Here is a 27,290-nt window from a genome sequence, read left to right on the forward strand (position 1 = left end):
GGACCTTCCCGGTGGGGCCAGTCTGCCTGGAGAGCGTCCTCCGGCCTCCTCAGTAAGCTGTGCTGTCTTCTGGACCTGCCCCTGCACCTGGTCTCCTTCCTGGACCAGCCCTGGGGCACCTGCCCACCTCAGCTCTCAGCAGGTCTGTGGGGGCCGGGCAGGCAGCCAGCGAGGGCCGCTGGAGGGGCATAGCGGGGCTGGGCCTCCCCTTAGCCCTTCTGATGTTGAGGGCAGGGGTGTCAGTTCATGGTGGCTCCAGCGCAGTGTCGGCTGAGCCCCGGGCATGCAAGGTGTGTGGCTAGACTCTGGGGCTGCCTGGCCCTGGGCAGGTGGGGACAGTGGCTCTTGTTTCAAGGAAGCCTGGGCCATGGGGGAGGCTAATGCCAAGGGCCCCTGAATGGCTTTTCAGCCCCAGGACCTGCGAGCCCCAGGTTGGGCCTGTGGCCTGGGGAGGGGACCTCAGTTGGTGTACCCTGTCCTGGTGGTGCACGGGGTTCCTGGGTGGCTGTGGAGGGCACTCCGAGCAGATCCAGGTGTACTTTCCCGGAGGCACCCAGGGGGCTCTGGGGGCCTGGGGCAGTGGGCTACCCAGTCATGGGGTCACCCCGTCCCTGGCATCTGGGGTGCTGGGCTGGCAGCCCAGAGGAACAGGCATGAGCTGACCCGACCTGGCTGGGATGGACGTGGGAGAGCTGCTCCTTTTAGCCCCTGAGTCCCCTGGCACTGTGGGCCTCAGGTGCAGAAGGTGAGCCAGGCCCGCCCGCTGTCCCCCTCCCCAGTGACCGGGCCCACCTGAGGGGGCTGGACTTACTCCTTTCCAGGAGATCTGACCAGTGTTCTCACACCTTTTCCTCATCCACTCCCTGCACTGGCATATCCTGTACACCTACTGTGTGCCAGGCTGGGTGTTTAGTGAGCAGAGTGTTCTGGGGGCAGGGACTAGGCAGTGTCCAGAAGCCACAGCAGGGTGTCCACGCCCAGTCGGAGAGTTTGTCCAGAGGCAGAAGGGAGGCTGGAGCAGCGCGGCACAGAGAGGCTTCCAGGCCTGGCTGACCTGAGGACGGCAGAGGGAGCTATGGGGGTTGTTTCGGGAGGGGGTGAGGTGAACCCCCTTGTAACTGCAGCTGGCCGGGCTCCCCACCCTTCTGGAGCTGGGAGGCAGAGGCAGCTGGCTCTGCCCCATCATCCCGAGCTATCTGGAGCAGCATCGGGAGGGAGTGGGCAGGCCCTCCAGCGCCCGTGGGCGTCGCCCAGGAAAGTCTGAAGGTCCCATGACTCCTCGTGCAGCTCCCGAGCGGGCTGAGCTGAACTTGCGTGTGAGGCTGTGTGTGCCGTGGGCCCCGGGCCCACCCCACGAGGCAGGGACCCACAAGGCTCCCCCAGCCAGGGCCTCACTGGGGTTGTCCGCTGGTGCTCAGAGAGAGAGGGAGAGGCCCAGTCAAGTCCACACATGTCCCCATGCACGGGCACGCGTGTCCTGTGAGCACTCACGTGTGTACACCCCCGCAGATGTGGAGTGGGCTGTGCTGCCCACCCAGGATGGACCTCTCAGGCCACTGGGGGTCCGACAGCCCCACCTAGTCTCGTACAAAACTCCTCCCTGCCATCCTCCGTGTCCCTAAGAACCCCATTGCCCTGGTGACATGCAAACATGTCCACCATGCCTGGTCCTGCCTGGAGGCTGGAGCTGGGCCCTGAGGGTGCCAGTTTGGATGCAAACTTGGGTTTTGTTTAAGCAAAATACCCCTCCCCCCATCCGTCCTGTGCCCTACTCTGGACCCCCAAGATCCTCCATTTGGCTGGTGGCTTGTGGGGGGAGTCACCCCAGCTGGAAGTCCCTCCTTGCCCTTCCCTGTCTGTGTCCTTCTCCCCGCCATCCCCCAGGCCAGCATCTGCCCCTCCTCCAAGCCTTGCGGAGGCCCCAGCTGCTAAGGCCTCCCCCAAGAATATTCCAGTTTCTGGGAATGCCAGTTTTCTGGACCAGAGGCAGGCCTCAGCTACCTCCACCCACCCTGGAGTGCCAGGGGGTCCCTCCCAGGGTGCAGGCTGGCCCCTGCAGGGGTGAGGCGTTAACAGAGGTGTCTGAGGCCTTGTGGAAGGGGCAGGACGGACCAGTCGGGGCGCTGGAGGTCATGTCCACCCCCAGGGTGTTTGGGGAAGCACCAGGTACCTGCAGCCACCAGGTACCTGCAGGGCCTGACTCAGGTGTGTCACCTCCACATCCTCTGTAAAGTGGGGCTTTGGTGACTGTCAACAACTGGTGTCATTACTCAAGTGACCGTGCTCAGTGCTGGGCTGTTGGCAGAGCCTGTCTGGGAGGAGGCAGCTTGGGGGTGGGGCTATACTCTCTGGCCCAGGTGGGGCTCCCTTGAGACTTGGGGTCTGGGAGGATAGTGCTCTTTGTGGGGGACTCTGGATGGGGACACTGGGGCTCCCTTCTCTCAGCCCAGGGGTGTGGGCAGAGGCTGGCAGGGCTGCCCCATGCCGCTGCGGTCAGGATGTCCCCCTTCCTGTTCCTGCGTCCTGACGCCCCAGCCGTGTGGCCACAGGTACGCCGGGCGTTGCCCTGGGCCTCTGCTCTTCCCACCACGGCGCAGGGACGGCAGCTGCTGGAGTGATGGCTGACAGGTGGGCCTGGCCTGTGTGGGCTGCTGGCAGGACCAGGCACGCGGGCCGGCGGGAACAGGCGGGCTTCCCTCCCTCCCTCCCTCCCCCACGCGGGTTCCCAAGGCAGGGTGTGTCCACTGCGGCCTTGGCACCCAGCAGACTCCCCTGGAGCAGACTTGGGGTGCAGCCTCTCAGGGCCGGGGCAGGTCCCTACGCAACTGTGAGGCCTCCCCCACCACCCTGCACACTAGTGGCTGCGCCCCTGCATGGGACCCTGCTTGGAGGAGCCTCACTGGGCTGGAGTTCTGCTGTCTGGCTGGGACTGGGAGGAGCCGAGGAGCCGCCTGGGGGTGCTGGGTGGGGAGGGCGGGGAGGGTGGCCCAGAGGAGCCCCTCATCCCTGTCCCTGACAGCCCAGCCTCACTGCAGGCTGGGGCACAGCTGCAGGCCAGAGACCCTTCCCTGTGCCCCCAACTGGCACAGGGCACCAGGACTGTAGTCCCAGCCCTACCCCTAATGGCTGGGCTCCCCTGGGCAAGTAGCTTCCCTCTCCACCCTCAGTTTTCTCACTTTACCCACCTTGGGGTTGAGTGTGAGGGTCTGGGCTGAAAGGAGAGGACACTGAGGCCCAGAGAGTGGGCTCACCGGCCACTGCCACTGCCCTTGGCCTCCACCACAGGGAGCAGGCTTAGTGGTGGGCGGCCCTGGCCCAGAATCCCCTCCCTTCCTGGTCCCCTCCCTCTCCTCCCACCGGCTGCCCGCCCCTGCAGGGTCTGGGAGGCTGGAGCCCCAGGCAGGGCCAGGGATAGTTGTGGTCTAGCTTTAGTAGAGATGGGGTCTCGCTCTTGCTCAGGCTGAATCTCGAACTCCTGAGCTCAAATGATCCGCCCACCTTGGCCTCCCAGAGTGGTAGGATTACAGGCGTGAGCCACTGCGCCAGTCCACTTTTAGTGTTTTGAACAAACTGATAAGAGTTACTTCGAAGTCTATTAAATCTAACACCTGCAGATGTTTACAGACAGATTCTAGTAGTCGTTTCATTTCTCAGTGTGGATCATATATTCTTGTTTGTTGTATGACTTGTGATTTCTTGTTAAATGCTGGGCATTTTAGATAAGGCATAATAGCAACTCTGGATTCTTATCACCCAGGGTGTGGCTATTGTTTGTGTCTGTTTAGTAAATTTCTGCGACTAAATCTGTCCCAACTCGCTGCTCTCTGTCCTGTCACAGCCTCCCTAGCCCAGTGGCCGTGGCTCTTGTGCACCCTGCATTTGCTGTCAAGTCCAGTGTGCAGGACAGGACTCCACACCCCCACGGGCACACACGCCCCTGGGTCCCTGCCCCTAGGTCCCCCATGTGGCCCTCCCACCTGCATGTCAGCACTGACAGCCACTCTCTCTACAGTGTCTGGCCGGCAGCTACAGCCCGAGGAGCCAGATGCAGAAACCGAGGATGACCGTTCCGTGAGTGAGGCCCAGGGAGCCCGCGTGTCTGCCTCGTGCCCTGCCCCCCTTTCCCGGGCCCTGGGAGAGCCTGAGTGGCTGGAAGTGACTTGGTTTCTCCTCCTGCCAGGTGACTGAGGGGCCTGTGGATGAGATCCTTCGGCCGCGGCCTCAGGGGTCCTCACCTGTCTACGAATGCACAACTGAGGGTGCCGACTTTGGGCCCCAGGTAAGCCTGCCAGGCAGAGCCCACGGACTGGGGGAGGCCCAGGTGTGGGGTCCTGGGCATCGCAGCTCCTCCCGCGTCACCCTGTAGGCGCAGCTGCCGCATGCGTCTGTGTGGCCACACTGCCCCCAGGCCCACTGGACTACAGCTGAGCCCCTCTCGCCTTCCCGCGGACTGCTCCGTATCCCCGGGCCTCTCTCCCTGCAGCTGGCCAGGACACAGCAAGAGGGAGAGGCCCGCAGTACAGGAGCACACGTGTACTGGCGGACAGCGGACGCCCTGCTCCTGTGTGGGGCTTTTCCAGGACACGGGATGTGTGCGCACTTGCACCCGTGTGACACGCACGCTGTCTTTGGTGGGGAGACACGGGCCCCGTGGCTACCTCTGGAAAGGAGAGCTTTTCCTTCTTATCTCCCCCATACAAGATTCCAGCTGCTGGGGTGTAGCGTGGGAGCCGCGGGCCGGGCCCTGTGTGGAAGCCGGAGGGCCGAGAGCTGCCTCTCCCTGGTGGAAGGCTCTGGAGGGACACAGACCCTCCCCGCACAGCTGCGCCTCGGAGGGTCTGGGCCCCTCTGAGCTGAGGTCTCCTGGCCCAGTGCCAGCCTACCTGCGCCCCCCGCCCCGGGCGTGTGCAGTGTGTAACTATCAGCACTTGCAACCGCAGGAAGACGCCCCGAGCCGGCACGTCCCCGCAGGGAGACGGAGATCCTGGTGGAAGTGGGACTCAGGGGACTCGCGGACATTTTTCAGGATGAGTCGTCCGGAGGTGGGTACAGCAGGAGCTGAGGGTCAGCGAGGCATGCCCCTGCACACGGGCTCCTGCCAGAAAGCCCGGGCCCAGAGCAGGAAGGGGAGGAGCTAGGAGGCTGGCGGCGTTCTTGTCCCCCTCGTGAGGCCTGGGGAGGGGCGGGGACTCTGCCCCTGCGATGAAGAGCCAGACTCCTGGCCAGGTGGACCCGGGTGCATGACCTTGTTTTCTCGTCTGCACGAGGGAAACGCTGTGTCTGCCGGCTCCGGCCAGGGCATGAAGGGGCAAGGCAGCACCAGGCCACGTGGCCAGGGCAGGCGCTAGACTCTGCAGCGCCTGGTGAGGAGGGCGTACTGCCACCAAAGCAGCCTGGTCTTCCCTTGGTGGCCCCAACTGTCCAGCAGCTCTTCTGGACGCCGAGGCCCCATCTGTCTGAGGTCTGGCTGGCAGCTCCTTGGCGCCTGTGTCCCTCCCTGGTTTCAGCGCCAGGTGGCCTGCGTGCAGTCGGTGCTCCGGCACTTGTGGAGACAGGCAGCGGGAGGGAGAGCTGTGCCTGTGGGGGAGAGCAGAGCCGCTCTGCCCGACGTCCTGGCAGGGCAGGGGTGGGCAGAGGAGACGGCTGCCACCTAAGGCTGCCTGTGCCTGGTGCCCCACCCCTGCTCTGAGTTGCCTGGGGTGCTGGGCAGGAAGGTGGGGTCCCCATGCTCAGGAGACACAGGCCCCAGCAGCGAGGCCGTGGTGGGACAGGCACACGCTCACCACGGCCCTGATGTGCTTCTTCCCCAGTCCGTGCAGGAAGCCACAGAGGTGACATTGAAGACAGAGGTGGAGGCGGGAGCCAGCGGCTACAGTGTCACGGGCGGCGGGGACCAGGGTATCTTTGTCAAGCAGGTGCTGAAGGACTCCTCTGCCGCCAAGCTCTTCAGCTTGAGAGAAGGTGCGTGGCCAGTCCACCCCTGGGCCCGCTGTCCCGGCCAGCACGGGCGGCACTGGGGGGCCACACCTGGAGCTGGGGATGCCCGTGTCACCTCTCTGCCCAGCTGCGGCCAGACTGGGGACCCAGCTCTGCACACTCGTGGGACGGGGTGACGCCTCCACCCGCTCAGGTGCTTGGTGGGGGAGCTGCGGGCCTCATGGGGCAGCACCCCCTTTGTGGTGTCCCCCGCAGCCTCCTCCCCAGTGAGGGCAAAGGGGCACTGAGGCCGCCTGCTCCTTTTCCGTCCAGGGGACCAGCTGCTCAGCGCCACCGTATTCTTTGACAACATTAAATACGAAGATGCTCTCAAAATCCTTCAGTATTCAGAACCATATAAAGTTCAGTTCAAAATCAAACGGAAACTCCCTGCCTGTGAGGATGAAGACTGGGCGATCAGCGGTACCCAGCGCGGCCCAAAGGGCAAGGAGAAGCAGGTGAGCCGCCAGGTGAACTGCCATGCCTGGCGGGGCGCCCCAGCTGGCTTCAGTGCGTGGCTGAAGCTGGGATGGGGCCAGGACGCCCACCGCTCTCTCCCTGAGCCAGGGGCCCAGGCTTCCTGTACTGGCACCAAGTCCCCTCTCCCTGTGTTTCAGGATGAGGCTGTCGCTGACGAAAGCAAAGAGACTCCCACGAAGACGCTGGAAGGAGATGGGGACCGAGAGAGACTCATTGACAAGCCCCGGGTGGGGAGAGGCAGGCGGTCCCAGAGGGACAGGTTCTCCTGGCCCAAATTCCAAGCAATAAAGGGCAAGCGGCTGCCGGGACCCCGGAGGTCACACAGCTCTTCGGAGGCCCACGACCGCGGGGACAGGCCCGATGTGTCCCCCACGAGCACAGACACGGAGGGCCAGCATGCAGCTGAGCACCAGCAACAGGAGCCAGGGCCAGGTAGCCAGCGCAGGAGCAGGTTCCTGAACCTCAGATTCAGGACCGGATCCGGGCCCGGGGATGGCAGCCGGGAGGAAACTGGGGCTGCCTGGTACTCCAGGAGGCAGGAGGGGGAAGCACAGGTGCAAGAGGCTCAGAGCATGCAGCAGTCCACAGATGCTATGAAAGGCCCCAGTGGACATGCAGGCCCCGCGGCCAGACTCCAGAGGACCAAGGAGGAGATGGCCCAGGGGGAGGCTCTGCCACAGAGGAAAGCCAGGACGAGTCAGGAGAGGGAAGGACAGGGAGTGCAGAGCCTGGAGATAGGCATTGCAAGACTGTCCCTGCAGGACTCAACAGATAGAGGCAGCAGCCACATCTGCCCAACAGACATCAAGGTGCGAATACAGGATTTGAAGACACCCAAATTTGCATTTTCCAAAGAAAGTGTGCTAGAGAAAGAAACAAGCATTGCTGCCCCAGAGGCGACCCAAGGCCAGGGCATGTACTCTACAGAGGGCCCTGGCCCCGAGGTTGAAAGAGCAGGAAGAACAGAAAGCCTGGCAGCCACGGAACCCACACAGGCAGTGCCAAGCCACGAGGGGGCAGGACGACCCAGGAGACCAGGAGAACAGACCACAGAAGAGAGACAGGAGAATGGCACCAACAAGGAGGGAAGAGAAGAAAAAATAAAAGGGGCGAAGTTCAAAATGCCTTCCTTTGGATGGTCACCGAGTAAAGAGCCAAAGGCAGTGAGGATGACGGAAACAAGAGAAAAAGCCAAGGAAGAAGACAAAATCGCAAGAATGGGAACCCCAAGGGTCAGAGAAAAAACAAAGGAGGGAGAAGAGAAAGACACTGAATATATTTCAGTGGACAATAAAACAATAAAAATTATAGAACAAACACAAGAAAAAGAAAGAATAAAAGAAGAAATAGTATTGGAAGAAAAACAATTGGCAGCAAAAGACAGCAGGTTCAAGATGCCCAAGTTCAAGATGCCGTCCTTCGGGGTGTCGGCCCCCGGCAAGTCCATGGAGGCCTCGCTGGAAGTGTCCGCGCCCAAGGTGGAGGCCGACGTGTCCCTGCCCTCCGTCCAGGGCGACCTCAAGACCAGTGACCTGACCATTGAGCTCCCCAGCGCCGACCTGGAGGTCCAGGCTGGCCAGGTGGGCGTCAAGGTCCCGGAGGGCCAGCTGCCCGAGGGAGACCTGGCGGCCCAGGCGTCTGGAGCCGGCCTGAAGGGCCACCTGCCCAAGGTGCAGATGCCCAGCTTCAAGATGCCCAAGGTGGACATCAAGGGCCCCCACGTGGACGTCAAGGGCCCCAAACTGGACCTCAAAGGCCCCAAGGGGCAGGTGACGGCCCCTGAGCTGGACGTGTCCGTGACCCTGCCCGGCGCGGAGCTGGACGTCCAGGCGCCCGGTGCCAAGCTGGAGCCCGTGCGGCTGGAGGGGGACCTGTCCCTGGGCGACAAGGACGTGGCCGCCAAAGACAGCAAGTTCAAGATGCCCAAGTTCAAGATGCCGTCCTTCGGGGTGTCGGCCCCCGGCAAGTCCATGGAGGCCTCGCTGGAAGTGTCCGCGCCCAAGGTGGAGGCCGACGTGTCCCTGCCCTCCGTCCAGGGCGACCTCAAGACCAGTGACCTGACCATTGAGCTCCCCAGCGCCGACCTGGAGGTCCAGGCTGGCCAGGTAGGCGTCAAGGTCCCGGAGGGCCAGCTGCCCGAGGGAGACCTGGCGGCCCAGGCGTCTGGAGCCGGCCTGAAGGGCCACCTGCCCAAGGTGCAGATGCCCAGCTTCAAGATGCCCAAGGTGGACATCAAGGGCCCCCACGTGGACGTCAAGGGCCCCAAACTGGACCTCAAAGGCCCCAAGGGGCAGGTGACGGCCCCCGAGCTGGACGTGTCCGTGACCCTGCCCGGCGCGGAGCTGGACGTCCAGGCGCCCGGTGCCAAGCTGGAGCCCGTGCGGCTGGAGGGGGACCTGTCCCTGGGCGACAAGGACGTGGCCGCCAAAGACAGCAAGTTCAAGATGCCCAAGTTCAAGATGCCGTCCTTCGGGGTGTCGGCCCCCGGCAAGTCCATGGAGGCCTCGCTGGAAGTGTCCGCGCCCAAGGTGGAGGCCGACGTGTCCCTGCCCTCCGTCCAGGGCGACCTCAAGACCAGTGACCTGACCATTGAGCTCCCCAGCGCCGACCTGGAGGTCCAGGCTGGCCAGGTGGGCGTCAAGGTCCCGGAGGGCCAGCTGCCCGAGGGAGACCTGGCGGCCCAGGCGTCTGGAGCCGGCCTGAAGGGCCACCTGCCCAAGGTGCAGATGCCCAGCTTCAAGATGCCCAAGGTGGACATCAAGGGCCCCCACGTGGACGTCAAGGGCCCCAAACTGGACCTCAAAGGCCCCAAGGGGCAGGTGACTGCCCCCGAGCTGGACGTGTCCGTGACCCTGCCCGGCGCGGAGCTGGACGTCCAGGCGCCCGGTGCCAAGCTGGAGCCCGTGCGGCTGGAGGGGGACCTGTCCCTGGGCGACAAGGACGTGGCCGCCAAAGACAGCAAGTTCAAGATGCCCAAGTTCAAGATGCCGTCCTTCGGGGTGTCGGCCCCCGGCAAGTCCATGGAGGCCTCGCTGGAAGTGTCCGCGCCCAAGGTGGAGGCCGACGTGTCCCTGCCCTCCGTCCAGGGCGACCTCAAGACCAGTTACCTGACCATTGAGCTCCCCAGCGCCGACCTGGAGGTCCAGGCTGGCCAGGTGGGCGTAAAGGTCCCGGAGGGCCAGCTGCCCGAGGGAGACCTGGCGGCCCAGGCGTCTGGAGCCGGCCTGAAGGGCCACCTGCCCAAGGTGCAGATGCCCAGCTTCAAGATGCCCAAGGTGGACATCAAGGGCCCCCACGTGGACGTCAAGGGCCCCAAACTGGACCTCAAAGGCCCCAAGGGGCAGGTGACGGCCCCCGAGCTGGACGTGTCCGTGTCCGTGCCCGGCGCGGAGCTGGACGTCCAGGCGCCCGGTGCCAAGCTGGAGCCCGTGCGGCTGGAGGGGGACCTGTCCCTGGGCGACAAGGACGTGGCCGCCAAAGACAGCAGGTTCAAGATGCCCAAGTTCAAGATGCCGTCCTTCGGGGTGTCGGCCCCCGGCAAGTCCATGGAGGCCTCGCTGGAAGTGTCCGCGCCCAAGGTGGAGGCCGACGTGTCCCTGCCCTCCGTCCAGGGCGACCTCAAGACCAGTTACCTGACCATTGAGCTCCCCAGCGCCGACCTGGAGGTCCAGGCTGGCCAGGTGGGCGTCAAGGTCCCGGAGGGCCAGCTGCCCGAGGGAGACCTGGCGGCCCAGGCGTCTGGAGCCGGCCTGAAGGGCCACCTGCCCAAGGTGCAGATGCCCAGCTTCAAGATGCCCAAGGTGGACATCAAGGGCCCCCACGTGGACGTCAAGGGCCCCAAACTGGACCTCAAAGGCCCCAAGGGGCAGGTGACGGCCCCCGAGCTGGACGTGTCCGTGACCCTGCCCGGCGCGGAGCTGGACGTCCAGGCGCCCGGTGCCAAGCTGGAGCCCGTGCGGCTGGAGGGGGACCTGTCCCTGGGCGACAAGGACGTGGCCGCCAAAGACAGCAAGTTCAAGATGCCCAAGTTCAAGATGCCGTCCTTCGGGGTGTCGGCCCCCGGCAAGTCCATGGAGGCCTCGCTGGAAGTGTCCGCGCCCAAGGTGGAGGCCGACGTGTCCCTGCCCTCCGTCCAGGGCGACCTCAAGACCAGTGACCTGACCATTGAGCTCCCCAGCGCCGACCTGGAGGTCCAGGCTGGCCAGGTGGGCGTCAAGGTCCCGGAGGGCCAGCTGCCCGAGGGAGACCTGGCGGCCCAGGCGTCTGGAGCCGGCCTGAAGGGCCACCTGCCCAAGGTGCAGATGCCCAGCTTCAAGATGCCCAAGGTGGACATCAAGGGCCCCCACGTGGACGTCAAGGGCCCCAAACTGGACCTCAAAGGCCCCAAGGGGCAGGTGACGGCCCCCGAGCTGGACGTGTCCGTGACCCTGCCCGGCGTGGAGCTGGACGTCCAGGCGCCCGGTGCCAAGCTGGAGCCCGTGCGGCTGGAGGGGGACCTGTCCCTGGGCGACAAGGACGTGGCCGCCAAAGACAGCAAGTTCAAGATGCCCAAGTTCAAGATGCCGTCCTTCGGGGTGTCGGCCCCCGGCAAGTCCATGGAGGCCTCGCTGGAAGTGTCCGCGCCCAAGGTGGAGGCCGACGTGTCCCTGCCCTCCGTCCAGGGCGACCTCAAGACCAGTGACCTGACCATTGAGCTCCCCAGCGCCGACCTGGAGGTCCAGGCTGGCCAGGTGGGCGTCAAGGTCCCGGAGGGCCAGCTGCCCGAGGGAGACCTGGCGGCCCAGGCGTCTGGAGCCGGCCTGAAGGGCCACCTGCCCAAGGTGCAGATGCCCAGCTTCAAGATGCCCAAGGTGGACATCAAGGGCCCCCACGTGGACGTCAAGGGCCCCAAACTGGACCTCAAAGGCCCCAAGGGGCAGGTGACGGCCCCCGAGCTGGACGTGTCCGTGACCCTGCCCGGCGCGGAGCTGGACGTCCAGGCGCCCGGTGCCAAGCTGGAGCCCGTGCGGCTGGAGGGGGACCTGTCCCTGGGTGACAAGGACGTGGCCGCCAAAGACAGCAAGTTCAAGATGCCCAAGTTCAAGATGCCGTCCTTCGGGGTGTCGGCCCCCGGCAAGTCCATGGAGGCCTCGCTGGAAGTGTCCGCGCCCAAGGTGGAGGCCGACGTGTCCCTGCCCTCCGTCCAGGGCGACCTCAAGACCAGTGACCTGACCATTGAGCTCCCCAGCGCCGACCTGGAGGTCCAGGCTGGCCAGGTGGGCGTCAAGGTCCCGGAGGGCCAGCTGCCCGAGGGAGACCTGGCGGCCCAGGCGTCTGGAGCCGGCCTGAAGGGCCACCTGCCCAAGGTGCAGATGCCCAGCTTCAAGATGCCCAAGGTGGACATCACGGGCCCCCACGTGGACGTCAAGGGCCCCAAACTGGACCTCAAAGGCCCCAAGGGGCAGGTGACGGCCCCTGAGCTGGACGTGTCCGTGTCCGTGCCCGGCGCGGAGCTGGACGTCCAGGCGCCCGGTGCCAAGCTGGAGCCCGTGCGGCTGGAGGGGGACCTGTCCCTGGGCGACAAGGACGTGGCCGCCAAAGACAGCAAGTTCAAGATGCCCAAGTTCAAGATGCCGTCCTTCGGGGTGTCGGCCCCCGGCAAGTCCATGGAGGCCTCGCTGGAAGTGTCCGCGCCCAAGGTGGAGGCCGACGTGTCCCTGCCCTCCGTCCAGGGCGACCTCAAGACCAGTGACCTGACCATTGAGCTCCCCAGCGCCGACCTGGAGGTCCAGGCTGGCCAGGTGGGCGTCAAGGTCCCGGAGGGCCAGCTGCCCGAGGGAGACCTGGCGGCCCAGGCGTCTGGAGCCGGCCTGAAGGGCCACCTGCCCAAGGTGCAGATGCCCAGCTTCAAGATGCCCAAGGTGGACATCAAGGGCCCCCACGTGGACGTCAAGGGCCCCAAACTGGACCTCAAAGGCCCCAAGGGGCAGGTGACGGCCCCCGAGCTGGACGTGTCCGTGTCCGTGCCCGGCGCGGAGCTGGACGTCCAGGCGCCCGGTGCCAAGCTGGAGCCCGTGCGGCTGGAGGGGGACCTGTCCCTGGGCGACAAGGACGTGGCCGCCAAAGACAGCAAGTTCAAGATGCCCAAGTTCAAGATGCCGTCCTTCGGGGTGTCGGCCCCCGGCAAGTCCATGGAGGCCTCGCTGGAAGTGTCCGCGCCCAAGGTGGAGGCCGACGTGTCCCTGCCCTCCGTCCAGGGCGACCTCAAGACCAGTGACCTGACCATTGAGCTCCCCAGCGCCGACCTGGAGGTCCAGGCTGGCCAGGTGGGCGTCAAGGTCCCGGAGGGCCAGCTGCCCGAGGGAGACCTGGCGGCCCAGGCGTCTGGAGCCGGCCTGAAGGGCCACCTGCCCAAGGTGCAGATGCCCAGCTTCAAGATGCCCAAGGTGGACATCAAGGGCCCCCACGTGGACGTCAAGGGCCCCAAACTGGACCTCAAAGGCCCCAAGGGGCAGGTGACGGCCCCCGAGCTGGGCGTGTCCGTGACCCTGCCCGGCGCGGAGCTGGACGTCCAGGCGCCCGGTGCCAAGCTGGAGCCCGTGCGGCTGGAGGGGGACCTGTCCCTGGGCGACAAGGACGTGGCCGCCAAAGACAGCAGGTTCAAGATGCCCAAGTTCAAGATGCCGTCCTTCGGGGTGTCGGCCCCCGGCAAGTCCATGGAGGCCTCGCTGGAAGTGTCCGCGCCCAAGGTGGAGGCCGACGTGTCCCTGCCCTCCGTCCAGGGCGACCTCAAGACCAGTGACCTGACCATTGAGCTCCCCAGCGCCGACCTGGAGGTCCAGGCTGGCCAGGTGGGCGTCAAGGTCCCGGAGGGCCAGCTGCCCGAGGGAGACCTGGCGGCCCAGGCGTCTGGAGCCGGCCTGAAGGGCCACCTGCCCAAGGTGCAGATGCCCAGCTTCAAGATGCCCAAGGTGGACATCAAGGGCCCCCACGTGGACGTCAAGGGCCCCAAACTGGACCTCAAAGGCCCCAAGGGGCAGGTGACGGCCCCCGAGCTGGACGTGTCCGTGACCCTGCCCGGCGCGGAGCTGGACGTCCAGGCGCCCGGTGCCAAGCTGGAGCCCGTGCGGCTGGAGGGGGACCTGTCCCTGGGCGACAAGGACGTGGCCGCCAAAGACAGCAAGTTCAAGATGCCCAAGTTCAAGATGCCGTCCTTCGGGGTGTCGGCCCCCGGCAAGTCCATGGAGGCCTCGCTGGAAGTGTCCGCGCCCAAGGTGGAGGCCGACGTGTCCCTGCCCTCCGTCCAGGGCGACCTCAAGACCAGTGACCTGACCATTGAGCTCCCCAGCGCCGACCTGGAGGTCCAGGCTGGCCAGGTGGGCGTCAAGGTCCCGGAGGGCCAGCTGCCCGAGGGAGACCTGGCGGCCCAGGCGTCTGGAGCCGGCCTGAAGGGCCACCTGCCCAAGGTGCAGATGCCCAGCTTCAAGATGCCCAAGGTGGACATCACGGGCCCCCACGTGGACGTCAAGGGCCCCAAACTGGACCTCAAAGGCCCCAAGGGGCAGGTGACGGCCCCTGAGCTGGACGTGTCCGTGTCCGTGCCCGGCGCGGAGCTGGACGTCCAGGCGCCCGGTGCCAAGCTGGAGCCCGTGCGGCTGGAGGGGGACCTGTCCCTGGGCGACAAGGACGTGGCCGCCAAAGACAGCAAGTTCAAGATGCCCAAGTTCAAGATGCCGTCCTTCGGGGTGTCGGTCCCCGGCAAGTCCATGGAGGCCTCCCTGGAAGTGTCCGCGCCCAAGGTGGAGGCCGACGTGTCCCTGCCCTCCGTCCAGGGCGACCTCAAGACCAGTGACCTGACCATTGAGCTCCCCAGCGCCGACCTGGAGGTCCAGGCTGGCCAGGTGGGCGTCAAGGTCCCGGAGGGCCAGCTGCCCGAGGGAGACCTGGCGGCCCAGGCGTCTGGAGCCGGCCTGAAGGGCCACCTGCCCAAGGTGCAGATGCCCAGCTTCAAGATGCCCAAGGTGGACATCAAGGGCCCCCACGTGGACGTCAAGGGCCCCAAACTGGACCTCAAAGGCCCCAAGGGGCAGGTGACGGCCCCCGAGCTGGGCGTGTCCGTGACCCTGCCCGGCGCGGAGCTGGACGTCCAGGCGCCCGGTGCCAAGCTGGAGCCCGTGCGGCTGGAGGGGGACCTGTCCCTGGGCGACAAGGACGTGGCCACCAAAGACAGCAAGTTCAAGATGCCCAAGTTCAAGATGCCGTCCTTCGGGGTGTCGGCCCCCGGCAAGTCCATGGAGGCCTCGCTGGAAGTGTCCGCGCCCAAGGTGGAGGCCGACGTGTCCCTGCCCTCCGTCCAGGGCGACCTCAAGACCAGTGACCTGACCATTGAGCTCCCCAGCGCCGACCTGGAGGTCCAGGCTGGCCAGGTGGGCGTCAAGGTCCCGGAGGGCCAGCTGCCCGAGGGAGACCTGGCGGCCCAGGCGTCTGGAGCCGGCCTGAAGGGCCACCTGCCCAAGGTGCAGATGCCCAGCTTCAAGATGCCCAAGGTGGACATCAAGGGCCCCCACGTGGACGTCAAGGGCCCCAAACTGGACCTCAAAGGCCCCAAGGGGCAGGTGACGGCCCCCGAGCTGGACGTGTCCGTGTCCGTGCCCGGCGCGGAGCTGGACGTCCAGGCGCCCGGTGCCAAGCTGGAGCCCGTGCGGCTGGAGGGGGACCTGTCCCTGGGCGACAAGGACGTGGCCGCCAAAGACAGCAAGTTCAAGATGCCCAAGTTCAAGATGCCGTCCTTCGGGGTGTCGGCCCCCGGCAAGTCCATGGAGGCCTCGCTGGAAGTGTCCGCGCCCAAGGTGGAGGCCGACGTGTCCCTGCCCTCCGTCCAGGGCGACCTCAAGACCAGTGACCTGACCATTGAGCTCCCCAGCGCCGACCTGGAGGTCCAGGCTGGCCAGGTGGGCGTCAAGGTCCCGGAGGGCCAGCTGCCCGAGGGAGACCTGGCGGCCCAGGCGTCTGGAGCCGGCCTGAAGGGCCACCTGCCCAAGGTGCAGATGCCCAGCTTCAAGATGCCCAAGGTGGACATCAAGGGCCCCCACGTGGACGTCAAGGGCCCCAAACTGGACCTCAAAGGCCCCAAGGGGCAGGTGACAGCCCCCGAGCTGGACGTGTCCGTGACCCTGCCCGGCGCGGAGCTGGACGTCCAGGCGCCCGGTGCCAAGCTGGAGCCCGTGCGGCTGGAGGGGGACCTGTCCCTGGGCGACAAGGACGTGGCCGCCAAAGACAGCAAGTTCAAGATGCCCAAGTTCAAGATGCCGTCCTTCGGGGTGTCGGCCCCCGGCAAGTCCATGGAGGCCTCGCTGGAAGTGTCCGCGCCCAAGGTGGAGGCCGACGTGTCCCTGCCCTCCGTCCAGGGCGACCTCAAGACCAGTGACCTGACCATTGAGCTCCCCAGCGCCGACCTGGAGGTCCAGGCTGGCCAGGTGGGCGTCAAGGTCCCGGAGGGCCAGCTGCCCGAGGGAGACCTGGCGGCCCAGGCGTCTGGAGCCGGCCTGAAGGGCCACCTGCCCAAGGTGCAGATGCCCAGCTTCAAGATGCCCAAGGTGGACATCAAGGGCCCCCACGTGGACGTCAAGGGCCCCAAACTGGACCTCAAAGGCCCCAAGGGGCAGGTGACGGCCCCCGAGCTGGACGTGTCCGTGTCCGTGCCCGGCGCGGAGCTGGACGTCCAGGCGCCCGGTGCCAAGCTGGAGCCCGTGCGGCTGGAGGGGGACCTGTCCCTGGGCGACAAGGACGTGGCCGCCAAAGACAGCAAGTTCAAGATGCCCAAGTTCAAGATGCCGTCCTTCGGGGTGTCGGCCCCCGGCAAGTCCATGGAGGCCTCGCTGGAAGTGTCCGCGCCCAAGGTGGAGGCCGACGTGTCCCTGCCCTCCGTCCAGGGCGACCTCAAGACCAGTGACCTGACCATTGAGCTCCCCAGCGCCGACCTGGAGGTCCAGGCTGGCCAGGTGGGCGTCAAGGTCCCGGAGGGCCAGCTGCCCGAGGGAGACCTGGAGGCCCAGGCGTCTGGAGCCGGCCTGAAGGGCCACCTGCCCAAGGTGCAGATGCCCAGCTTCAAGATGCCCAAGGTGGACATCAAGGGCCCCCACGTGGACGTCAAGGGCCCCAAACTGGACCTCAAAGGCCCCAAGGGGCAGGTGACGGCCCCCGAGCTGGGCGTGTCCGTGACCCTGCCCGGCGCGGAGCTGGACGTCCAGGCGCCCGGTGCCAAGCTGGAGCCCGTGCGGCTGGAGGGGGACCTGTCCCTGGGCGACAAGGACGTGGCCGCCAAAGACAGCAGGTTCAAGATGCCCAAGTTCAAGATGCCGTCCTTCGGGGTGTCGGCCCCCGGCAAGTCCATGGAGGCCTCGCTGGAAGTGTCCGCGCCCAAGGTGGAGGCCGACGTGTCCCTGCCCTCCGTCCAGGGCGACCTCAAGACCAGTGACCTGACCATTGAGCTCCCCAGCGCCGACCTGGAGGTCCAGGCTGGCCAGGTGGGCGTCAAGGTCCCGGAGGGCCAGCTGCCCGAGGGAGACCTGGCGGCCCAGGCGTCTGGAGCCGGCCTGAAGGGCCACCTGCCCAAGGTGCAGATGCCCAGCTTCAAGATGCCCAAGGTGGACATCAAGGGCCCCCACGTGGACGTCAAGGGCCCCAAACTGGACCTCAAAGGCCCCAAGGGGCAGGTGACGGCCCCCGAGCTGGACGTGTCCGTGACCCTGCCCGGCGCGGAGCTGGACGTCCAGGCGCCCGGTGCCAAGCTGGAGCCCGTGCGGCTGGAGGGGGACCTGTCCCTGGGCGACAAGGACGTGGCCGCCAAAGACAGCAAGTTCAAGATGCCCAAGTTCAAGATGCCGTCCTTCGGGGTGTCGGCCCCCGGCAAGTCCATGGAGGCCTCGCTGGAAGTGTCCGCGCCCAAGGTGGAGGCCGACGTGTCCCTGCCCTCCGTCCAGGGCGACCTCAAGACCAGTGACCTGACCATTGAGCTCCCCAGCGCCGACCTGGAGGTCCAGGCTGGCCAGGTGGGCGTCAAGGTCCCGGAGGGCCAGCTGCCCGAGGGAGACCTGGCGGCCCAGGCGTCTGGAGCCGGCCTGAAGGGCCACCTGCCCAAGGTGCAGATGCCCAGCTTCAAGATGCCCAAGGTGGACATCACGGGCCCCCACGTGGACGTCAAGGGCCCCAAACTGGACCTCAAAGGCCCCAAGGGGCAGGTGACGGCCCCTGAGCTGGACGTGTCCGTGTCCGTGCCCGGCGCGGAGCTGGACGTCCAGGCGCCCGGTGCCAAGCTGGAGCCCGTGCGGCTGGAGGGGGACCTGTCCCTGGGCGACAAGGACGTGGCCGCCAAAGACAGCAAGTTCAAGATGCCCAAGTTCAAGATGCCGTCCTTCGGGGTGTCGGTCCCCGGCAAGTCCATGGAGGCCTCCCTGGAAGTGTCCGCGCCCAAGGTGGAGGCCGACGTGTCCCTGCCCTCCGTCCAGGGCGACCTCAAGACCAGTGACCTGACCATTGAGCTCCCCAGCGCCGACCTGGAGGTCCAGGCTGGCCAGGTGGGCGTCAAGGTCCCGGAGGGCCAGCTGCCCGAGGGAGACCTGGCGGCCCAGGCGTCTGGAGCCGGCCTGAAGGGCCACCTGCCCAAGGTGCAGATGCCCAGCTTCAAGATGCCCAAGGTGGACATCAAGGGCCCCCACGTGGACGTCAAGGGCCCCAAACTGGACCTCAAAGGCCCCAAGGGGCAGGTGACGGCCCCCGAGCTGGGCGTGTCCGTGACCCTGCCCGGCGCGGAGCTGGACGTCCAGGCGCCCGGTGCCAAGCTGGAGCCCGTGCGGCTGGAGGGGGACCTGTCCCTGGGCGACAAGGACGTGGCCACCAAAGACAGCAAGTTCAAGATGCCCAAGTTCAAGATGCCGTCCTTCGGGGTGTCGGCCCCCGGCAAGTCCATGGAGGCCTCGCTGGAAGTGTCCGCGCCCAAGGTGGAGGCCGACGTGTCCCTGCCCTCCGTCCAGGGCGACCTCAAGACCAGTGACCTGACCATTGAGCTCCCCAGCGCCGACCTGGAGGTCCAGGCTGGCCAGGTGGGCGTCAAGGTCCCGGAGGGCCAGCTGCCCGAGGGAGACCTGGCGGCCCAGGCGTCTGGAGCCGGCCTGAAGGGCCACCTGCCCAAGGTGCAGATGCCCAGCTTCAAGATGCCCAAGGTGGACATCAAGGGCCCCCACGTGGACGTCAAGGGCCCCAAACTGGACCTCAAAGGCCCCAAGGGGCAGGTGACGGCCCCCGAGCTGGACGTGTCCGTGTCCGTGCCCGGCGCGGAGCTGGACGTCCAGGCGCCCGGTGCCAAGCTGGAGCCCGTGCGGCTGGAGGGGGACCTGTCCCTGGGCGACAAGGACGTGGCCGCCAAAGACAGCAAGTTCAAGATGCCCAAGTTCAAGATGCCGTCCTTCGGGGTGTCGGCCCCCGGCAAGTCCATGGAGGCCTCGCTGGAAGTGTCCGCGCCCAAGGTGGAGGCCGACGTGTCCCTGCCCTCCGTCCAGGGCGACCTCAAGACCAGTGACCTGACCATTGAGCTCCCCAGCGCCGACCTGGAGGTCCAGGCTGGCCAGGTGGGCGTCAAGGTCCCGGAGGGCCAGCTGCCCGAGGGAGACCTGGCGGCCCAGGCGTCTGGAGCCGGCCTGAAGGGCCACCTGCCCAAGGTGCAGATGCCCAGCTTCAAGATGCCCAAGGTGGACATCAAGGGCCCCCACGTGGACGTCAAGGGCCCCAAACTGGACCTCAAAGGCCCCAAGGGGCAGGTGACAGCCCCCGAGCTGGACGTGTCCGTGACCCTGCCCGGCGCGGAGCTGGACGTCCAGGCGCCCGGTGCCAAGCTGGAGCCCGTGCGGCTGGAGGGGGACCTGTCCCTGGGCGACAAGGACGTGGCCGCCAAAGACAGCAAGTTCAAGATGCCCAAGTTCAAGATGCCGTCCTTCGGGGTGTCGGCCCCCGGCAAGTCCATGGAGGCCTCGCTGGAAGTGTCCGCGCCCAAGGTGGAGGCCGACGTGTCCCTGCCCTCCGTCCAGGGCGACCTCAAGACCAGTGACCTGACCATTGAGCTCCCCAGCGCCGACCTGGAGGTCCAGGCTGGCCAGGTGGGCGTCAAGGTCCCGGAGGGCCAGCTGCCCGAGGGAGACCTGGCGGCCCAGGCGTCTGGAGCCGGCCTGAAGGGCCACCTGCCCAAGGTGCAGATGCCCAGCTTCAAGATGCCCAAGGTGGACATCAAGGGCCCCCACGTGGACGTCAAGGGCCCCAAACTGGACCTCAAAGGCCCCAAGGGGCAGGTGACGGCCCCCGAGCTGGACGTGTCCGTGTCCGTGCCCGGCGCGGAGCTGGACGTCCAGGCGCCCGGTGCCAAGCTGGAGCCCGTGCGGCTGGAGGGGGACCTGTCCCTGGGCGACAAGGACGTGGCCGCCAAAGACAGCAAGTTCAAGATGCCCAAGTTCAAGATGCCGTCCTTCGGGGTGTCGGCCCCCGGCAAGTCCATGGAGGCCTCGCTGGAAGTGTCCGCGCCCAAGGTGGAGGCCGACGTGTCCCTGCCCTCCGTCCAGGGCGACCTCAAGACCAGTGACCTGACCATTGAGCTCCCCAGCGCCGACCTGGAGGTCCAGGCTGGCCAGGTGGGCGTCAAGGTCCCGGAGGGCCAGCTGCCCGAGGGAGACCTGGCGGCCCAGGCGTCTGGAGCCGGCCTGAAGGGCCACCTGCCCAAGGTGCAGATGCCCAGCTTCAAGATGCCCAAGGTGGACATCAAGGGCCCCCACGTGGACGTCAAGGGCCCCAAACTGGACCTCAAAGGCCCCAAGGGGCAGGTGACGGCCCCCGAGCTGGACGTGTCCGTGACCCTGCCCGGCGCGGAGCTGGACGTCCAGGCGCCCGGTGCCAAGCTGGAGCCCGTGCGGCTGGAGGGGGACCTGTCCCTGGGCGACAAGGACGTGGCCGCCAAAGACAGCAAGTTCAAGATGCCCAAGTTCAAGATGCCGTCCTTCGGGGTGTCGGCCCCCGGCAAGTCCATGGAGGCCTCGCTGGAAGTGTCCGCGCCCAAGGTGGAGGCCGACGTGTCCCTGCCCTCCGTCCAGGGCGACCTCAAGACCAGTGACCTGACCATTGAGCTCCCCAGCGCCGACCTGGAGGTCCAGGCTGGCCAGGTGGGCGTCAAGGTCCCGGAGGGCCAGCTGCCCGAGGGAGACCTGGCGGCCCAGGCGTCTGGAGCCGGCCTGAAGGGCCACCTGCCCAAGGTGCAGATGCCCAGCTTCAAGATGCCCAAGGTGGACATCAAGGGCCCCCACGTGGACGTCAAGGGCCCCAAACTGGACCTCAAAGGCCCCAAGGGGCAGGTGACGGCCCCCGAGCTGGACGTGTCCGTGACCCTGCCCGGCGCGGAGCTGGACGTCCAGGCGCCCGGTGCCAAGCTGGAGCCCGTGCGGCTGGAGGGGGACCTGTCCCTGGGCGACAAGGACGTGGCCGCCAAAGACAGCAAGTTCAAGATGCCCAAGTTCAAGATGCCGTCCTTCGGGGTGTCGGCCCCCGGCAAGTCCATGGAGGCCTCGCTGGAAGTGTCCGCGCCCAAGGTGGAGGCCGACGTGTCCCTGCCCTCCGTCCAGGGCGACCTCAAGACCAGTGACCTGACCATTGAGCTCCCCAGCGCCGACCTGGAGGTCCAGGCTGGCCAGGTGGGCGTCAAGGTCCCGGAGGGCCAGCTGCCCGAGGGAGACCTGGCGGCCCAGGCGTCTGGAGCCGGCCTGAAGGGCCACCTGCCCAAGGTGCAGATGCCCAGCTTCAAGATGCCCAAGGTGGACATCACGGGCCCCCACGTGGACGTCAAGGGCCCCAAACTGGACCTCAAAGGCCCCAAGGGGCAGGTGACGGCCCCTGAGCTGGACGTGTCCGTGTCCGTGCCCGGCGCGGAGCTGGACGTCCAGGCGCCCGGTGCCAAGCTGGAGCCCGTGCGGCTGGAGGGGGACCTGTCCCTGGGCGACAAGGACGTGGCCGCCAAAGACAGCAAGTTCAAGATGCCCAAGTTCAAGATGCCGTCCTTCGGGGTGTCGGCCCCCGGCAAGTCCATGGAGGCCTCGCTGGAAGTGTCCGCGCCCAAGGTGGAGGCCGACGTGTCCCTGCCCTCCGTCCAGGGCGACCTCAAGACCAGTGACCTGACCATTGAGCTCCCCAGCGCCGACCTGGAGGTCCAGGCTGGCCAGGTGGGCGTCAAGGTCCCGGAGGGCCAGCTGCCCGAGGGAGACCTGGCGGCCCAGGCGTCTGGAGCCGGCCTGAAGGGCCACCTGCCCAAGGTGCGGATGCCCAGCTTCAAGATGCCTAAGGTGGACATCACGGGCCCCCAAGTGGATGTGAAAAGCTCTAATGTTGATCGTCATTTTCGTCCCCTCGTTCCTGACTCCGTCTCTGAATGTGGCCCTGGCCTGGTTCATCCTGTAATTCCCGCTTCCCATAGTCACGTGAGTTTCCCTAAATTCTACAAACCAAAGTTTGTGTTTTCTATCCCACAATCAGAAGGTCATGAGGGAGACCCACTGGCGGCTGATTGTGCCCCGGTCCTGTCTCGTCTTAGTCCCACATTGGGGCCTGACTCACCTCAGCTTCCTGAGGGACTCCTGTCCTCGGGCCCTCAGTTGCAGGGCACAGGTTTTCCTGTGCCCCACGGGCTGGAGCCCTCGGAACCCTTACGGTCATCGGCCACAGCTACTGGAAGAGCCCCTGCTGAAGGTGCTGACCGTGACGGGAAAGGGAGTCCATTTAAAGTGCCCAAGCTAGAGCTTCCCTCCTTTAGCTGGTCTCCAAAGAAGTCTGAGCCCACAGCGGGCCCAGAACGCAGCCTGGAGGACTCAGCACACATCCCAGTGTCAAGGCCAGGCCAGAGGGACGCCATGCCTGGGATGCAGGTGTACCGGGTAGATGTGCCCGCACATGTGCCTCCTGAGAAGGACGGGGACCAGGCAAAGTCCATGACGCCCAGCTTGGCCGCGCCAGAACTTGCACTTCCCAAAATGAAGGCTTCCAAGGGCAGAGGCAGCCTGCCACCCGGGGACTCCGACCCCTCACTTTCTGGTAGTGCAGCAGGAGGTGACTTCCAGCCTTCAGGAGGAGCCCACAGTGCCCATGGAGCGGGCACTGGTTCAATAGCAAGTCCCGCAGAAGAACTGGGCGCGATCCCCCATCTTCCCCGGGTGCGCATCCCCAGCCTGGGCTTCGCCACACCGGATCTCAGGTCTTCCAAGGCCAAGGTGGAGGTGAGCCAGGCTGAAGCTGACCTGCGGCTTCCCAAAGGTGCCCTGTCTGTTGGAGGTGGCAGCACGGGCCTTGGGGACGTCTCGGCAAGCCAGCCCTATGGGGTTCCTACAGGCCCTGCAACAGAAGACCCGCTCCAGCCATCCCTCAGGAAAGCAGAGGCTGACGTCCCCGCCGTGGAAAGTCCAGAGGAGGAAGCCGCGGCGGTGGAGACGCCCGTGGACTCTCAGGAGCGCTGGTTTAAGATGCCCACGCTCCGCATGCCCCGGTTCCGGCGCTCCTCCCGGGACAGAGGCCGGGTCGGGAAGCAGAAAGTGGCTGCAGCTGGAGCCAAGGAGCTCCCTGGTCCTTCATCAGAGGTGGAGGGCAGCGTGTCCCTGGGGCCCCCAGAAGCAGAGGCAGATGTGACAGCTTCTGAGAGCAAACTGTCTGCAGGTGTCCTCGGGCAGGATCTTGACAGCACAGCCCTGATGCCTGAGGCCGACCCTTCTTCCAAGGCCAGGATCCAGCCAGCCAAAGGCTCCCTCCCACTCAAGACGGCTGGCCTGGGACTCTCAGAGAGCCGGGCTCCTCCAGAAGGAGGCAGGATTCTTCTTCCCACGCCAGGAGAGTGTGACCCTGCCAGGGTGGAGGAGATGACCCTGCCAGGGAAACGGTCTTCCCAGCCGGAAGGTCCTCTTAAACTGAAAGCTTCAAGTACCGACGTGCCATCCCAGATTTCCGTGGTTAATACGAATCAGCTCTGGGAAGACTCTGTGCTAACTGTCAAGTTCCCCAAGTTAAAGGTACCGAGGTTCTCTTTCCCCGCCCCCAGCGCAGAGGCCGACGTGTTCATCCCCACCGTGAGGGAGGTGCGGTGTCCGGAGGGCGCTGGCGTGGACCTCGGCAGGGAGAGCCCGGGGCCGTGGGAAGCCAGCATCCTGACGGCAGGCGCTGGGGGCCCCGGGGAGCAGCCTACGGACCTCGACCTCTCCTTGGCAGCTCCCCCAATTTCTAGGGTCAGAGTGCACATCCAGGGTGCTCAGGCTGAGAGTCAAGAGATCACCATACACAGCAGGGTGACGCCAGAGTTTGCAGACTTCTCGGCGCCCCGGGCTTTTTCCACTCAGATTGTGCGGGAGTCAGAGATCCCTCCGTCCAAGATTCAAACACCTGCTTATGGGTTTTCCTTGCTAAAGGTGAAAATCCCGGAGCCCCGAACGCAAGCTACGGCACACACAGTGACAAGAGACGCTTGGGCTCGGGAGGGGTCGGAAGAGGCTCCCACACAAGCCTCCCCAGGAGCAGACTTTGTCCCTGGAGAGCTGCAGCCCGACACCGGGGAACCATTCGAGATCATCTCCTCCAGCGTCAGCACACCAGGACCACAGACATTCACCCTGGAAGTTCACTCTGGCCACCAGCTTGCAGACAGCTGTTTGGATGAGGAGCCAGCAGAGATTCTGGAGTTTCCCCCTGATGACGACCAAGATGCAACCACGCCGCTGGCAGACGGAGACAGGGCTCCGAAAGAGAAACCAGAAAGTAAGAAATCAGGTCTGCTCTGGTCCTGGCTTCCAAACATTGGCTTTTCTTCTTCTGTTGATGAGACAAGTGCCGATTCCAAAGAGGATGTCCAGAGACCTGCCCCTGTGCAAACACAGCCCGAGGCAAGGCCAGACACGGAGCTGCCCAAAAAGCAAGAGCGGGCAGGCTGGTTCCGGTTCCCCAAGTTAGGGTTCTCCTCCGCCCCTGCCAAGAAAGGCAAAAGCACCGAGGAGGAGGCAGACCTGGCAGAGCAAAAACTCCACGAAGAAACAGTCACCTTTTTTGACGCCCGAGAGAGCTTCTCCCCCGACGAGCAGGACGACACGGCTGGCGATGACTCTGCGCCCAGACCACAACCACGGGAAGGCCACACGGTGTGACCCGTCATTGTGGCGACACGACAGACCGAGTTAGAAGGCAGAGGCTGCGCGGGGTGCGACCTCCCCGTCCCTGCGGCATGTGGCGTCCGCCTTGCTTCTCAGCACTGGGAACGAAACAAAACGCACTCTGCCTGTGTGTCCCCGCCACATGGCCCTCCCGACGCCCCACCAAAGATGTGCCTGGGTCCCCAAAGCCCGGGCCGGGGAGCAAAGAAGACGGCCTGACTTTCCGTGGACGCCAGGATCCCCCCGGCTCAATGGCTCTCGGTGACATGATGGGGACGTCTGGGGTCTCTGCAGCTTCAAGAGACCTGCCCGCACTGTTCGTGAGAACATGGCTGCTTCTCCCAGGAAAGAGCTGCGTGGGCTGCGGAGCCCGCGGCGTGGAGGTAGCTGCTGGTAACGTCTGTCCTGCTGCTGCTTCCTGGCAAACGTGGTTTTCCGATTTCTGGCAGGGTGCGGGGCGCCCCAGGAAACCCTCCTTCCTGCTCACCTCACGCTTCCTCCTCCACGCGTCTCACTGACGGCAGGCTCCGGGATGCTTCACGCGGCGACACACAGGCCGCGACGGCCGGGGCTGCCCGATGGCTGAGCCCAGTCTGCGGCGGTGGGCGGGGCACGCGGCAGAGGTGCGACAGCAGTGTGCTATCGGGAGCCGTCTGTGTGTGTGCACCCACCTGCTGGCACCTGTCCAGTGTGCGCGGTTCCCCCTGCGCCCCAATGCACGCGCTGCGGCCCGGCTGCAGACAGGGGGGCTTAGCTGGTCCCTGGATGGGCAATAAAGGAAGTGACGTGCCCCACGGTGGAGGCTGCCGGGTCTTTTGTTCTGGGGCTAAAGCCCACCAGAGCCTTGCTCCCCCACATCCCAGCCTCTGCCCAGCTGCTCTGGAGAACAGGCAGGGGACATCACAGAGTTTGTCTGGTCACCTCTGGGTCCAGATCCTCCACAGAGCTGGAGCCTACGAGGGAGATGAAGAAGGAGACCAGGCCGAGTCCACAGTGCGTCAGGGACACACTACCCTCCCCACCCCCCCACGGGGATGAGGGCGCAGTGCAGAGCAGGGACAGTGCAGGGCAGGGACAGTGCAGAGCAGGGACAGTGCAGGGCAGGGACAGTGCAGGGCAGGGACAGTGCAGGGCAGGGACAGTGCAGGGCAGGCCATGGCTGTGTTTAGGGCTGGGCTAAGAAGCTTCCTTCATCTCCACGGCCCTCCTTCTGGGCAGCCCCGGGAGGCGACCCCACGTGGGTAGCAGAGTGAGGTTGTGGGGGGTTCCTAGGGCCTCACACCCCTCCCAGCTGCCCTCGGCTAGCCCGGCCGTGCCCACCAACCCCCCTGCGCGCAGCATACTGGGCAGGTGGCTAGGACCTGGCCTGGGCAGCTCCCGGCAATGAGCACTCGTTGTCTCCGGGGGAGGCGGCTGCTGTCCTGGCTGTGGGTGTGACAGCAGAGCTGGGCTGTGAGCCGCCCTGGAGCACTGCGGCCCCACTGCCTGTGCTGCCCTGAGCAGGGACGAGTGGCGGCCGTGGGTGCGGGAGCATGTGCTGTGGAGGGGAGCTGGGTCCTTGCCCTGTGCCAGCATGGCATCTGTGTCTTTCCCTGTGGCTGGGGGGTCACCCAAATTAGGGGACAGTGAGCTGACACAGGACCTCCTGGGTGCTCGTGAGTGGGGAAGGGAAGAGGGGGTCAAGCCAGGCTGCGGCTTCTCCCAGCCAGGGTTCCTGCCTCCGCTGCAGCCCGAGAGCCAGACACATCTGCAGAACGTAGCCCGGGAACACGGCAGTGGGAGGCTGCCCAGCTCCACAGGGCCTTGGTCCCCCTCTGAACCTGCAGTGAGGGCTGGGGATCGGGTCCTTGGTGCTAGAGGCCAGGGGCAGCTGTCACACCATGTTGGATTCCCACATGGCCTCGGTTCTCGTGTTTGAGTCATCTGTGCCGTGTAAGGATAGTACCACAAATTAGTGGCTTAAAACAACACACATTTATGATCTCCCAGTTTGTGAGGATCAGGAACCCAAGCACAGCCTCACTGGGTTCTTTGCTCAGGGACCACGGGCTGCAATCACGGTTTCAGCTGGGGCTCCGGTCTCTTCCGCAGCGGGGCTGGGGACGGAGCCACTTCTGAAGCTCATGTGGCTGCTGCTCCCGCCCAGTTCAGACTGGATGGCTGAGGCCTTGGTCTCCCGCTGGCTGGGCGCTGCAGCTGCCACCCCAGTGCCTAGCCACGCCGCCTCTCCTCAGGATAGTTCCCAGCCCAGCAGCTCGCTTTGGCAAGGCCAGCAAGGGACAGACTTCTAGCAGGATGATGGCACAATCTTGTGTCATGTGATCATGGGAGGGACACCCCATTGCTTCTGGGTATTATATTAGTTCCAGTGGGGTGCATGGCACAGGTCCTGTGCATGCCCAAGGCCAGGTCACACGAGGGCATCAGTACAGGGGGACCACAGGAGCCATCCGAGTCTGTCTGCCCTGTCCTAGAAGGGGCCACATCATGGTGCCCTTCTGGGGTCTCCCAAGCCCTGTCACATGGGGTTTCCTTGGGAGTGGGGTCTTCTCGGGAGCAGGCCTTTGAGGCTGCCACCGAGGAGTAGCGGCCAGACCCAAAGTGCGTGGAAACAGGCTTTTCACTGGCTTAGGGCCACCAGGCTGT

The 27,290-nt window shown here is 65.6% G+C and overlaps 1 protein-coding gene across 1 annotated transcript; it reads left to right on the plus strand.

Annotated features, from left to right (window-relative positions):
* Positions 1–25,440, plus strand: AHNAK2 (AHNAK nucleoprotein 2). Its single transcript, XM_076003644.1, has 8 exons — positions 1–142; positions 4,013–4,071; positions 4,181–4,279; positions 4,941–5,042; positions 5,811–5,961; positions 6,250–6,434; positions 6,594–24,580; positions 24,904–25,440. The coding sequence occupies exons 4-8, from the start codon at positions 5,028–5,030 to the stop codon at positions 25,160–25,162; spliced, it is 18,597 nt and encodes a 6,198-aa protein (XP_075859759.1). The 5' UTR covers positions 1–142; positions 4,013–4,071; positions 4,181–4,279; positions 4,941–5,027; the 3' UTR covers positions 25,163–25,440.
* The last annotated feature ends 1,850 nt before the right edge of the window (positions 25,441–27,290 follow it).

This window comes from Microcebus murinus, chromosome 6 (genome assembly GCF_040939455.1).
Source record: "Microcebus murinus isolate Inina chromosome 6, M.murinus_Inina_mat1.0, whole genome shotgun sequence".
In the NCBI taxonomy this organism is placed as follows: Eukaryota; Metazoa; Chordata; class Mammalia; order Primates; family Cheirogaleidae; genus Microcebus; species Microcebus murinus.

What these genes read in the sequence shown, in the direction of transcription:
- AHNAK2 (XM_076003644.1), top strand. An exon ending in GCTCTTCAGCTTGAGAGAAG is followed by an intron (nt 5,962 to 6,249) that starts GTGCGTGGCCAG and finishes TTTTCCGTCCAG; the next exon opens with GGGACCAGCTGCTCAGCGCC. An exon ending in TCCCCCGACGAGCAGGACGA is followed by an intron (nt 24,581 to 24,903) that starts CACGGCTGGCGA and finishes CTCAATGGCTCT; the next exon opens with CGGTGACATGATGGGGACGT.